The sequence below is a fragment of the Hesperophylax consimilis genome, chromosome 23, assembly GCF_061612785.1.
Source record: "Hesperophylax consimilis isolate HC1 chromosome 23, BYU_Hcon_1.0, whole genome shotgun sequence".
NCBI classification, from domain to species: domain Eukaryota; kingdom Metazoa; phylum Arthropoda; class Insecta; order Trichoptera; family Limnephilidae; genus Hesperophylax; species Hesperophylax consimilis.
The window spans coordinates 7,549,536-7,564,195 of record NC_142858.1 but is presented as its reverse complement, the minus strand read 5'-3'; the positions used below and the strand labels follow the sequence as shown (position 1 = coordinate 7,564,195).

At 31.5% G+C, this 14,660-nt stretch overlaps 1 protein-coding gene across 1 annotated transcript; it reads right to left on the bottom strand.

Annotated features, from left to right (window-relative positions):
• Positions 1-1,410: 1,410 nt before the first annotated feature.
• On the bottom strand, positions 1,411-13,825 carry LOC149412279 (uncharacterized). The gene is made up of 3 exons (XM_089646194.1): positions 13,659-13,825; positions 7,431-7,583; positions 1,411-3,157 (listed from the first exon to the last, which is right to left on the bottom strand). The coding sequence occupies exons 1-3, from the start codon at positions 13,738-13,740 to the stop codon at positions 3,024-3,026; spliced, it is 369 nt and encodes a 122-aa protein (XP_089502320.1). The 5' UTR covers positions 13,741-13,825; the 3' UTR covers positions 1,411-3,023.
• Positions 13,826-14,660: the final 835 nt, after the last annotated feature.

Sequence of the window (14,660 nt, the reverse complement as noted above, 5' to 3'; positions counted from 1 at the left end):
AAGATATTAATTGTAACTACTCAAAGAAGAGGGGATTTATTTTGTAAAGATATAAGAACCTACTTCAATTATGTCTAAGAGTTATGTGTGTATTGCTGCATGACCCAAAGGAAGGCGGTTTGTAAATTTAATTTAATGTTCGGGTAAAGATTTTGTGTATTGAATACTTGAAAATTCTCATATTAATAAATTTGCATTTATATATACTGTTCATTTGCTCCACACAGGAGGTCCCGAGTAAAATAATTCCCCTCAGGGCCTATGTCATCTTTGGGGATGCTGTTTGGAGGGTCTTTTTAGGAAAAGAAAGGGGGGAAGTTTTGGGAAGGAAAAAGGTGTGAGCGTTTGGTAGGAATCTGGGGGTCAGTGTGTCCAGGAGTGACAGATATTTTAATCCATCCCTCGCAGTTGGCGGACAGACGCATCTGTCGCCAAGAACCGGACAAACCTACCTCACGAACCCGGCCACCCCTGCTAAGTCACCAAACGTAATAACAACTCGGGGTGGTCTATGTCTAAGGAGTTGGTTTTCTAATAAATGGTTCTAGTTTCATATACTGGTGATTGCAATGATTAAGTAAATAAATGTCATACAAGTCTCGCCTTTTTTGTAAATAATAGGATTAATATATTTTTTTTTACGCTTCATTTTCAGCCATAAGTACGCCACTGCCAAGAGGCTTGGGAGGCGGGTTTGAGTACTACCGCCCTGGGAACCATTTATTGGATAACCAACACCTCTGCAATAGGTCACCCCAAGTGGTTTGCTACGTTTAGTGATTGAGCAGGGGTGCCCGGGTTCACCGGGTGCCAGATTGAGAGATACTGGTTTGGGGAAAATCCTTTGACTTCTCCAACTGGTCTATCAACCTTCGCCTTGGCCGCAGCGGGGGGAATGGATGCATACTTCCGTCACTCCTGGACACACTAATCCCTAGATTCCTACCCAACCCTAATACCTTTATCCTTCCCAGAACTTCTTCTACTTCTTTTCCTTAAAAAAACCTTCACAAAGTATCCCTTAAGATGACATAAGCCTTGAGGGATGTTTTTTTTGCCTCATTTGAAACTAAACAGATAACAACATTTAAACCAAATCAGAAAATTAATCTTCTGTGGTTACTTATAGCAACACTTTAAATGAAAGATGAAATATTTTTATTTATTTATTTATTTATTCATCGTTCACATTGGTAAAAATAGGTAAATAACATTTACAAAACAATGTTATCATAAAAGACAATTCCACCTAATTTTAAAAAAAAAGTAGATAACTGTACATCACATACATTCTTCAGCTAATATACATATATATGCCATAACATAGTGAAATTCAATGCAATCAATGTACCTAAAAAACTGTACTTGAAAAGGATTGTTTACTGTGGAAATATATTATATAATGAGGAAAACATCACCTCGAAATAATATTAAAAAAACTGTATGACGTCATACTGTTATAAGCATTGACGTTGTTTAAGGTAGGCGACACAATACGCTATACGTATCATGGCTTGGCCGATTTAAGCGTATCGCTCGCCATACAGTACCAATGGGAATGAATAGCGAGCGATATGCTGAAATAGGCCAAGCCACGCAGTTATACCGCGCTTATAGCGTGATCTGTCACAGGCTTAATTGTCTTTTTAATAACACGTGTAAATACTTCAGTCTAAAGGTAACGCATAAAATAATGTATCCTTTTTTTTAAATTTAGTTTATCAATGTTGTCAATGCTTCAAATGTATAAAAAAATGATAGACAGAATACGTAAATATATTTTTAAGTCATGTAAATAAATATATAAAAAAATTTATTAATATTTCACACTTAAAAGAGACAACAAATAAATAAAACTTTTTAAGAGTTGTTTTTTTTATAAACTATAATTTATTTCAAGTATTTAAATTAGAAACTTCTTTCTCAATATCACTTTAAGTTTGTTTACTCTTCAGCCAACATTACAGAATAAATAAATAAATTGATACAACAACTTAAGTAACCAATTCGCAGAATGAGTCATTATGTGATCCATATAGTAAATTATACATAGGTAGTGCGTGTTCAATTGTTATCACATGACTTCAATGAATGGTACCTATTAGCCAACTCACTAAAACAGCTAATGAAAGTGTATTTTTGCGAATTACAAATAATGGGGCAAATTTATTTAACGGGCGGAGATATTATTAACGCGTCCAATAATTTAGATACTAGATATTGTACTATAAAGAATGTATTGTAATTATTATTAGTTTTATTTTCCAGCTACTATCTTATATTTTAGCAAAAAAAAAATTTCTTATTAACGTCTAATATTTTTTTATTAGTAAAACAGAAGTTTGAATTTAGTTCTAGTTCTAGATGGAAATGCTTTTGGGCCATGAAGATAAATTCTAGACAGAAAAGCAGTGAATGTTTTAAGATGCCTGAACTCGCAGTACGAAAGTTATTGTTGCTTAAGCAAGCAGTTTTTATAGAAGTTAAATTATTGCGAAGGGCAAACATGAACTATGCACGTGATTTGGGTAGTTATAGACAATTGTGATTGAAGAAATTTTGCACACTTTACCTTTAAAATAAGTGAAAGGTCAATGTCTACGTTAGATTTAGAAAAAAACTCTTTTTAAATCTCGGGGAATGCCGGGGACTATCAGCTAGTTTTACTTATAAGAAGATTAAATAAATATATTTTTAATGCTGCTTTTTCCGAAAAAAAAACCCATTGAATTTTAATTAACAGTAATTTAATAACAGTTACAACATTAAATACCGCCACATCATTAAAAAAAATTAAATATGGTATTGGTAAAATTAATATTTATTTTGGAGTATTCTAATTTTTTTGCTCCAGAAATACAAAAAAAATAAAACAAAGCCACAACACGCTGAAAATACTATGTACCGTTTATACATAACATATTTGACCTATTTTTTTATTAGGCAGCGGAAATTACCCAAATTAAACATGTTGATACTATGTACGTCCGTGGAATAGCCCGAAATTGATGACACTGTTGAGTCTAGTATATTAGGACACAACACATCTCACCAACGGCGCAGTCGCTGGCCCACTTGTCCACTGGGGCCCTCCCGCAGTCGGTCTTCTTCATGCAGCTGCCGCCCCTCTTGGCGCAGCGAGTCTCCTTCACTGACACTGAAACGAAATCAAATATTCGGTTGGATTTGGAATTTTCTTCGTCACGTTGTCCTCTTGTTTCGAATTTGACTCGACCATCGCTAACCACAACAAAAAGATGTACATTTACACGAACACACTGTTGTTTAGAACAATTACTTTTTAGCGCCGTGTATTTTTTTTTGGGTTGACAATTTCAACGCGTTAAAAACTTGTATAATTAGCAGTAAGTAGGTATGAGCTAGTAGGTGCTGGCTACAGCATACTCAAATTTAAAAGAATACTTAATCTACTCGAACTATTGGCTTCTCGAATATCATAATGAATTAACCATTGTATAACATAGGGAAATTTTCCAGATTACTTACGAAAGTAATACCTATTTTAAAATCTGGATCTAAAACGTTCATCTCAAATTACCGGCCCATCTACATTTTAGCAATATTATCAAAAAAAAATTAATGAAATTTGAACATATGAACCATTACTATTTAAAAAAAACTCTGCTACATAAAAAAGAATACTTTTTTGGCAACGAAAGACCTGATATATTAACTGAGAACCAACATAGACATTGGAAATTACGTTACGGCAATTCTCGTAGACCTTCAAAAAGCCTAATGAGTTACTACAAAAAAATATGTGTAATTGGTCATACTCTCCAACTTATTAAATTGACTCTAAACAACAGAATGCAATACGTTAACAAAAACAGTACAATAACACAAACAACCCAAAAACATGAACCATGGATTATAATTTATTTATAAATTTTATTTATATGGAGTTCCTCAAGAATCCATATTAGGGCCACTTCTTTTTTAAATGATGTAAGTCAATTAAGCCTAAATGACGAAATTTTATTACACGCAGAACACATAAAACACTTCCAAGAAAAATCACAACAACAACATTAAACAAGCCTAATTAAAAATATATAAACTATTATTTTATTTTTTTAAACTAGTTATATGATCATAAGGTCACCAAAAAGAAAAACGCCGTTTCACAAACCATCGCAAATAGAAGGAAAAAACCTCAAATAAAATTTCAGATAGTGGAAAAATGTTGTATTGTAGTTTGAGTATAGATGTACACTAGATATAAAATGTTAAATTACATAACTAAATAAAATATACTTTAAAAAAAAGAAAAACATAAACACTAACCTAAACAAAATAATAAACTACACAAGTTTAGCAAAGGCTGCAAGTGGTAAATGAAACGAGGGTGAACCCATGAGGGTGTGTTTATATACAATAAAAATAATAAAATGTTACTCAAGTAGTTAAAAAATAATGTTAACTTTTTTTTAATTAACTTAAAATAAACAAATATATAAAGATGAAACTTACGCAGTTACAGTCAGAATGATTTCAAAATTGAGTTGTCACAACAAATTGCGCGTTGGAGTCGTAACAATGATGATTGATGATTATTTATAAATTGTTTAAAAATGGTTTTGAATTGCACTATGCACTGTGATTCATGAAAACAAAACAAAATAACCTCAAGTACCATCAATTGAATGCAAGACATTTTTATATTATTAATGAGAATTTAGCTCAATGACGATAAGCGTGAATACCGTTAAGTGCTAACACATGACAAGGACGTACAGCAGCAGTCAACTTGATTGAGAAGTTTATTGTTGCATAATAAAACGGTGTCAAGTTAAATTGGAGTATCCTTCACCCATGAGCGTATATTCCAATTGTATGAATGTAAACAATGATGTGGTTCAGTGGGTGATACTATTTACAGTTATCGTCTTTAATTGTGTTCTGTTGATCTTATGTGGAGCGACTACCATCAATAACACATTATTTTCTCGCGGCTTTGATGATCTACGTCAGTCGCTGAAAAAAGTCCTCTGACCGTCTTTGTACCGCATCTCGTGCAATGCAAACAGTCAAATTAAGGTAGCAAGTGGGCAATTAAGTGACAAAATTAAATAGCGTAATAAAGAGGACGGTCGCATGGGATGTTCGCTAAATGATCCCTTGATAAATCAACAATATTATTTTTCTAATGAAATACATGCATGGATTATATTTAACGCGATCGCTTTCCTCAACATTGTACTTAGTTCGAACTGATAAAAGAGTACCATACTTAGTAAAATACATATTATCATAACATTGTATTACATATAAAATAATATTATAATAACATATGACTTATTTAATACATATTATAATAATATAGTATGACATATAAAATACATTTTACAATAATATAGTACGACGTATAGAATAATTTAATGACAACATCGTACGACACATAAAATGCATATAACAACATAGTATGAACATATAAAATACATTTTATAATAACATATAAAATAAATAAATACATTCAAAAGCAATATTTTTTTTTTAAATATACCATATAGCTCGATATCCTTACCAGCCTAAAGATAAACAACATCTTTAAGAACTAAGATGTTACACAACTAGGACCATTGATCTATTTCATTTAGGTGAGACAAGAAGCGAAAAAATGGTTCCACATAGTTGGGGGTAAGTATACCCAACGATTTAAAGGCGGGCTCTGCAAATGACGGAAACCGCCGAATTCCTTCACCGCACACCGCTTTCCCGTGGTCATAGTGGAATAACGTTTGTACATGCATGTATGATTAGGACCTAAAAAATTTCTTTCATAATATGTTTTTAATTTCAGAGTGGAATAATATCGTGTGTTTTGGTTTGTACAAAGACTGCAGAAAATCAGAACCTAAAAACTCAATGCAAATTCCTCAGAATTCTGCTTCAGAGTTACGTAATGATGTAAAATTTTAGTTTTATACCACAAATAAATCTACAAATGAAAACTGTTAAACAATGTTTTTTGATTTTTTTTGCATTTACATAGCTAAGAAATAACAGATAACCAGTCCAGACAAGTATTCATAATTCAATATATTCTGTATTCTGTTTATATTCTTTTTTATTAAACCCCTTGAGTTTATTTATTGTTTGTTTAGAATTAAATAGTAGATAGATTCTTAATTCTAGTTTCGGAACGTCAATGAGTGCCATCCACGTTTTATATTTCCATCAACACGTGACTAACACATTTAAATTTATTGTTTTCGCTTTTAATTGCTAATGTATTAACCAAAACTAAAAACATATTGTAACATGCGCGTGACATTGAGTTATATTCCCATATGTATTAGGCCCGATATGGTTTATACTCTACATAAATGATATAGCAAAAATTCTAAAACATTGTAAAAGTGTCTTTATAGTTCAAACTAAATAAATAAAACTTGAGCTTTAGTAGCAAGACAATATATATAAACATAGGCAGAATAATCACCCACAAGGACTCAACTGTTTATATTGATGAAGAAAACGTTAAAAAGTGGATGAAATTAATTATCTATACAGTATATAACACAATTATTGCACCACACTTTTTTCTTTTTTTTTCAGTGAAGAGAAAATAACAAAATAGAAAAACTGCAAAATACAGCAATGAGAATAATACTGAAACGCAATTGATAAGATATAATTCGCATACACGGATAAGAGATATGTTAGAGAAGCATAATTTTATGACAGTGAAGCAAACTACATATTTAAAAGTATTTATTTTTATACATAAAATAAACAAAGGGATGATGACTAAGGAAATGAATGGAAAATTTAAATTACGAGATACACGGACCAACTAGGAAGAAATCAATAATTTCTGTCAGGTCGTCTAATTTTACAATAAAACCCCCAATGAAATTATTGAGATTGACCCCATGGTTCATTTTTAAAAAAATTAAGAAAGTATGTCCACATTAAATATTGGTGTTTTTTGTGACTTTTTTAAGGCGATGCTATACGTAGTAATACAAAATCATGTGTTTTTGGTTTGAAAATTTGGTCGCCTAGAAATGTTTTAGATGCTTTAATTAAATACTGCGAGTAGAATACATCTTGGCCTTTGAAATAATCGAGTATTTTTTAGATAAGTCTTTTTATAAGCCTAGAAAAAAATAATGTACAAGGCCTATTCGACTCAACCATGGAGACCGTCGAAGACACATTATTTTTGCCAAATAATGTAAAATTATATATTCATAAATATATGTTACTTAAATTATTAGCACTCACGAAGATATGTGCTAACTTAAGACCAAAAATGAAAACAAGTTATTAATATAAATTAAAGTAGTGTGTTAATTTCGTATTATTTAAATACATCTAATCTAATTAATGATAGCATTACAATGCTGTAGCTATAATTGCAGCTATAACCATAGTAAGATGTAGTATTACAGAGTACTCACGCCCATAGCAACACTCCACGTTCTTTTCGCGCTGCTCGGGGCAGAGGCCCTTGCTGGTGGTTCGCAGCTCGGAGGGGCAGTCGCTTTCGATAACGCACAGACCGCCCTGGATTATACACTCCTTCTCGTTCTTTATTTTATCCAGCTCTATTACTGAAAAAATCACGAAACAAACATTGAAACTTATAATGAAACAATTTTAACGTTGTGCGGATACCTCTAAAAATGATGAACCCATCAGGTTTTTAAATATTTTTATCTACAACTCCCAACGACACGGGGAAATTTCAATATAATTTCGGATTACTTATATAATATGTGCTGCTGTTTCCTATTTTTGCAGTTGTCATAAAAAGAAATATCATTTTAGAAACAAGATAAAATTATGTTTGAAATGTTGGTTTTTGAAATAAACATTAATATTTCTAAATAAGAAAATTTTTGTATCAAGTATGAAAATGTGAACAAAAAAACTCAACGAGCATTTTGACTCTGAAATAATCCATAATTTTGAATGAATCCAATATTCGAAAAACACATTCCATTCATGTAGGGGATTAATAAAAAAACTGTCACTTGACGTTTTATATGATTTATACTAGAAAAAAAACTTTTTTTAAATAAACTAAATTTCCGCCAATTTGTAATCATACACTTTGACATTTTTTTTTGATTTTATCCATGTAATCATGTATATATGGTATTTGAGACAAATTATTTGGAATAATTATTTATCTTTCCTACAACGAACAAATCACATATCTATCTACGCATTATAAAAAAAAGTGAAAAATACTTTTGTAATGAATGGAAGCTCCGGTCAGATCTGTCCTTCATAGCCTCTAAGGGAATATGATGTTTGTCACATTAATTGCAACAGGATATCCAGCACAGTCGATCGATAAAGGTATTATCGATAATGTCGGTAACTCGCCATCATTCGCGAGCATGACTTAAGATCGACAATAAACAAATAACGACTAAGTATTCTTAATTCATTCGTTGTGTACTGTTGTTTGCACGTTAGCAATCGAAATTATGGATACATACTTTGTCGATCGATAGTGTTAGATACCATATTGTGTCCGTAGTGTACTTATGTTCACAGTTAGCGCTGTTCAGTAAAATTAAAACGTGTCTTGTAATAATGAACTAGGGTACACATTTCTATGATAATGTTTTTACACCGACATGGAGCTTTGCAAAAAGATGCAAAATTCGTTATGATGCAGGAAATTAATTCCAGTTTTCTTTTGTGTTAAGATTCTTTCAAGCACAGGTTAACCTGGAAGCGAAAAAATATAATTTAAGTTTTTCTTTGCTTTGATTTCTCGCAACATGTTCCTGTAGTTTCTTTTATATTGTGAAGCTTTCTAAGAGCTTTGTAGTTGGGTGCATAGAAGACCATGGGGTTAGGTACTTATTTTCAATTATGTTGATTTTCCTGTTAAAAAATTCTTTCAATTCATATATTTCAGACGGTTTACAAAACAAATAAATAGGTCAATTTTAGTTTACAATGGAGACATCTGTTATGACACGTGAAAGGAAAAAAAACTTTTCGACTTATTATTCATAGACAAAACAAATTGCTACATATTAATTAAGCCATTTGATAGAATTATAAATAACATAATTTTTTAGAGTGATTTTGGGGCATTATGCCGTGTTTTGCTATCTCCTTCTCTAGTCAATATTTTGGATAGCAATACAATGTCCATCATTATGGCAAACGTGTAACCAGCCGTGAAAATCTCAAATCAAATCCCGCATTAATTTTGTCTCTTTATAAATTTACACAGTCAACCGTAGTGTTGGTACAACTTGATTTTCAAACAGTATTATAATCTATTTTTAAACTATTTTCTCCACCTTTTCCACATTTCAAACACACTCAAAATGAATGCTTGACATTTAAACATGGGTATGTTATTCAATGCTACAACTTTGTAGCATTTTCATACCGTATTCATTTGCCAATGATTTCAAAGCGTTGTTTTGTATCAAATTTTAAAGCGAACTTTCTATCTCATTCAGCCAACGTCCAGAGTTTTCTATTTACCCATGATAAATAATATTTAGTCATTGCTGAGTTTTAATAAATATCTACAACTCGTGTATTCAAATTATGAAAATTTTCTGTAGGTATTATTTATGCTTATAGTCTCAAAAATAATTTAAAAAATATGTTTATATTGGTTGTGTCTCAAATTATAATGTAGTATTATAATATGTCTTAAATATTACACAACCGATAAATTGCCATTCACACAATAATGAATGGTTGAGTATCAGATGTATAACATTTGAAACACGTGTATCAGCAAGGTCCAATGCCTAACAATTCTCTCGTTAATTCATGGAAGTAACAGAAATTATATAATTTTGTAACTGACCGGGCTGACGGAACAATATAAATCATATTGTAGACAAAAGGAAGTCTTATAAAATATGCAAACGGCGATTTCACAAAATATGAAGTAATTGAAATTCACAGTGGATTCTGTGAAAGTTGACATTGAAATACATGCTAATATTTGTAGCAGGTTGAAATCTCATACCTTCTGCTTTACATACGATATTATCAGACTTGTGATGGTAGGTACTACGTACCTACTGTTCCTGGGTATATTATTACGCTCTTTGATTCCACAAGTTGATCGAGCACTGATATTATTCCAATATATTGCAAGATGCATAATATACACTGAAGTTTAACTAAACACAAAACTGATAGAAGCGAATTGTGAGGGTATGCCAAAAGTGAGCTCATTTTTCATTACTTTTAGACGAAATAACATATTTGGTATGCGAACACGTAATCAATATTTTTCTTGTGTATATTGGCGACAAATCGGTACAGACTACAATTCAGGAATTATCTGTTCATTATCGGAAGTATTTACATATCTCCGCTTCTAGATTCTACTAGAAGGTTTATATCTAGCCATTCCAAAGTTTATTTTGAGTTATGAATGTAGATGCCTTTTTTTTCAATTAGTAACTTTTTTTTCCATCCCACTTTGGCACTGGGTCCAGCCTTGCGGGTCACGTGGTACGCACTCCGTCTTGTTCCAGCTGCACCGTGCAGACGAGACAAAGCGCGTATCATACGATCCGTTGCGACGTGTGGCAGTGTGACGAATGGCGATTGTGATACAAAATATTGTTTTTGTTTTTAATTGGAAACAAAATACCATCGTACACCAAAATGAAATTAACATTTTTTACTCCAAACATGCTCAGGAAACGCTGGAAAAAATCTTGATGATAATAGATTCGTTCAAAACATCTATCTCTATCTCTTTCTAATGAACAAGGGATTAAGGAGAGGTTATAATGGATTTCTCAGTGGAAGGAACATTAGCTGAAGAAAAAAAGTTTTTTTTCATCTCCTGATCGGTATGCTGTGAGGTTGAAGAGAGCGGGGATAAAAAGATGATGGCGAAGAGGAGGGTTGGGAAAAACCTGGCCATATTACCATTTCAAGCAAGTCAACGTTTTGGTTTTGAATTTAGATGGTGGTCTTTCAGTGCATCTGCCACCATGGATATTAACGTTTCTGCCGTTGAGAACTACGTTTTATTACGTCTTTTTGTCACATATGTCGCACATGAATTTATTTCTTTTAATCAATAATTATGATTTAACAACCAATATTTATGTTATTACTGTTTACCGGTATATCTTCATTGAGTATTTATGGTCCCTTTCTATTACACGCATCGTTTATGAGAAAAGGGGAGATGCTACAACCGAGCGATCAGCTAATGCCTTAAGTCGTCAATTAGCAATCTATTAAATTATATGTAGTTCTGACCTTAATCAGATAACGCTTAACCTGAATGTGAAAAGGCACGCCGTATTAAATCAATTGTTGACCTCAAGCACCGGCGAGACCTCGTTCGCCATCCTTAACATTCAAATACTTAGTAGTGACTGGAGATAATATCATGATATATCTATATCAAAATAATGTAAATTATTGCGATGCATAACGACTTAACTAACCATATACTTTATGTTAATCTGACTTTTAAAATGACCCGATTCAGTTATTTGATTAACTTGATCCTGTAAAATCTAGCTGGGGTGTCCCCAATTTCTTCTCCCACTTCGCGTCAGATATTCTTCATTCATTCCTTTCTTTGTTCATACGTTCTAAATGCCCAAACCATCCATGTGTTAATATTAAGCTTTACGTTAACATTCTTTCTCAAAATTCTTAACATGGTTAATGATTTACCACATGTACTCCTTAGAGATCTCATTTCGAATATATAGTGATCACTTTTACGTACTAAATTGAGATTTTCACGGCTTAAAGTATTATAGTGATTTATTTTTGGGATATCATGCCGCGTTGCGCTACCTCCTTATTTTGCCAACGTTTCGGATTAATCAGGGCAGATGTGTAAAAATTGTGGTGAAGTATGAGCTAATGTATGTAGATGTGATGCCGTGTCGCCACTCTAATCCTCTAAGATCTGGTAATACTATTGGTACATTATAACAGCGAAACACTGCATAATACCCCAAAAATAAATCACTAAAATTTTAAATTGTCCAGAATTTTCAGCATCGCTACATAATTTCAAAATTAGTAATTTACCTACTGTTAACGTAGTATTCACAATCGTATAAAAAAATTATGCATTATATTTGAATTTTAAATAAAAAAAATTGTTATTTGAAATTTACCAATTTAATTAAAATGCATGGAAGAGGCTCATTCAGAAAACGAAGAATGTTGTGTATTTACAGGAAATACTAAGCTTTTATATACTGTACTGAGTCCTTGTTAGTTTTCCTTAACATTTAAAGTGAACTTTGTGACTGCTGATCATATGACCATACAACAATATATTGTAAGAGCATCAAAATTTATAAGGTTATCTACTATAATACATCACAATATATGCATATAACATAAAATCACAAAGAACTTAATTGTAGGAATACCTTTTTTAATGTTTTTCCATGCATTCTAAATGCGCTATTTATATTATTAAGGGTTTGTGGTGCTAGACAAAAAGTTTTTATTTTTCTCTTGCTCAATTAATTCCGTGTCTGCGATTCTTTTGATAATTTAACAGCATAAACTTGTATTGGTTTATTATCAAATGACAACAATATTTATGTGAATCTTTTAATTTGTAAAGTTTAATTGTTCTCGTCTGAAACTTACGTACAGTGCAGTAAAAATATATTTTTTAACGAAACATGTTTTGTAAAGCCTTTTAAAAAATAATAAAATAAGAATTACGGAAAAAATACGCATGTCAAATACAATTGACACATGACACATTTAATATTTCTTCATGTAATTGGAAACAATTCCCGTACTAAGTATCCGTAATAAAAACTCTATTTTAATACAAAACAAATATCACTATCAAGAAACTTAAAAACCTACTTTAAAGACTAGTAGGATTCATTTAAAATATGGCACAATTTCATTCTAAAATAACTTAAAAGTATTATAACAATCTCTAAATATTATTTAAATGAACGGTTTTAAAGTTTAAAATGATATGAACGGTACAATAGGTTAAAAACAGGATTGCAGGCCGTTTCTTGACGAAATTTGAGTAATTTCCTAACACCTACCTACCAACTATTCACCTACCTGAAATTGCCTTCAAAACATATAACGACAAAATTAATCGACATATGTTTAATCTACGAATTAATCGAATTATTTAAAATAATCGACGAATGATTTGAACAGATTTTTAATAAATTAGCAATATTCGATATTAGTCTTTTTTCACCGTAAAATTTGTAAATATACCTAGAGTCATTTTGAAATAACGTATTTTAATTATTTGGTGACTGTCTATTATCTTTTATTGTGTATTGAATTTCTCAATATACAAGCTAAGCACACTTCTAACGCTGAAACTCAATAAAAATTTAACTAGGCTATGAAAATGATAATATGGATATAAACTCTAGTTATACTCCTGCGCCATTGAGATGATTTACACAAAAACAATGCGGAACTTATTCATAATATTATTGAAATCATTTGATATAATGTATGATAAACACACTTACGAATTACGCAAAACTTAATACTGAGCTGAACAAACATGTAAATATTAAAACAAACTGAATGAAATGATATTATAGTGTTTTGTATAAATACTGTTCCATTAAAATGTGAATAAATTTACAAAAAAATAAAAAGTAGTAATTTTTTTTAAATATGTTTTTTTAACTTACAGTCTTTTTCGTTTCCACTAACGACGGTGCTTATTAAAACCACGACTACCGCCATAACAGCCATCCGTTGGGAAAAAAACATGATGAAATATTTTTTGATGCAATAACAACAAGAGTAAAACGCCTCGCGCAGTTTGTTAGTCGGAGCGTTAAAAGAATTGAACTTGTGGTTTCACAATGCAGTGCACATCAATTGTTTGGGCTATTTATACGGGCAACAGATTCAACATTGTGTGGAGGGGGGAGTCAGGCATTGCTAATTATTGTAGAAAATTCTAGCGTGGTGGCTTTTCACTAATCTCTTACATTCGTTTTAAAACTCCACTAATTTCATGGCAGTTAAAACACCATTTCGGTCCAGAATATGTATGCTTTACAAGAAAACTCGGGCAGAAGGGTACAGTTGAAAAATAGTGTAAAGTGATGTATTTAAAGTCATTGGATATTAAATGTAATTTGAATATTTTTAAAAGTTTATAAACCGAAATCCTTATATACAGGGTGTTAAGAGACGTACTTGACTTACTTTAACCAATGATTCATGACACTTTTTGGAGTAAAAAATTGAAAATGAAATTTTGGTATCCGGTAACCTTTGTTAGGTTTTATTTTAAAACCAATCAAATGAAAAATTCTTTGAAAGGTCTTTTTACTCCAAAGAGTTTTTTTTTTTTTAATACCTATATTTTTTTCTACATTTTTACAAGAATATGTATATTTATATTTATGTATAATAGATTTTGATTATATTCGTAGTCCTCCTCACTAGGAGATCCTGTGTTGAGGGGGACTAGGTTTTGGAAGTTTTCAGCTACTTCTATGATTCGACTTCATGGGTTGGGTAAGGATTTCCATAAACTTCTACGACGATGTTTTAAATATGCTAGTAAATTCTTTATCCGGTAGTTCCTTAAGCCAAGATTGAATGTCCTTAATGCAGTTATTTTTTGTATTGAATTTTTTGATACTATGTTAGAGTTTGTTATAAACTGCTAAAAAATC

Excerpts from the sequence above, each read along its gene's own strand:
- LOC149412279 (XM_089646194.1), bottom strand. The coding sequence starts at position 13,740 with ATGTTTTTTTCCCAACGGATGGCTGTTATGGCGGTAGTCGTGGTTTTA. Across the intron at positions 7,584-13,658 it reads TAGTGGAAACGAAAAAGACT|TAATAGAGCTGGATAAAATA; the intron begins GTAAGTTAAAAA and ends TGATTTTTTCAG. Across the intron at positions 3,158-7,430 it reads CGTGGAGTGTTGCTATGGGC|TGTCAGTGAAGGAGACTCGC; the intron begins GTGAGTACTCTG and ends ATTTCGTTTCAG.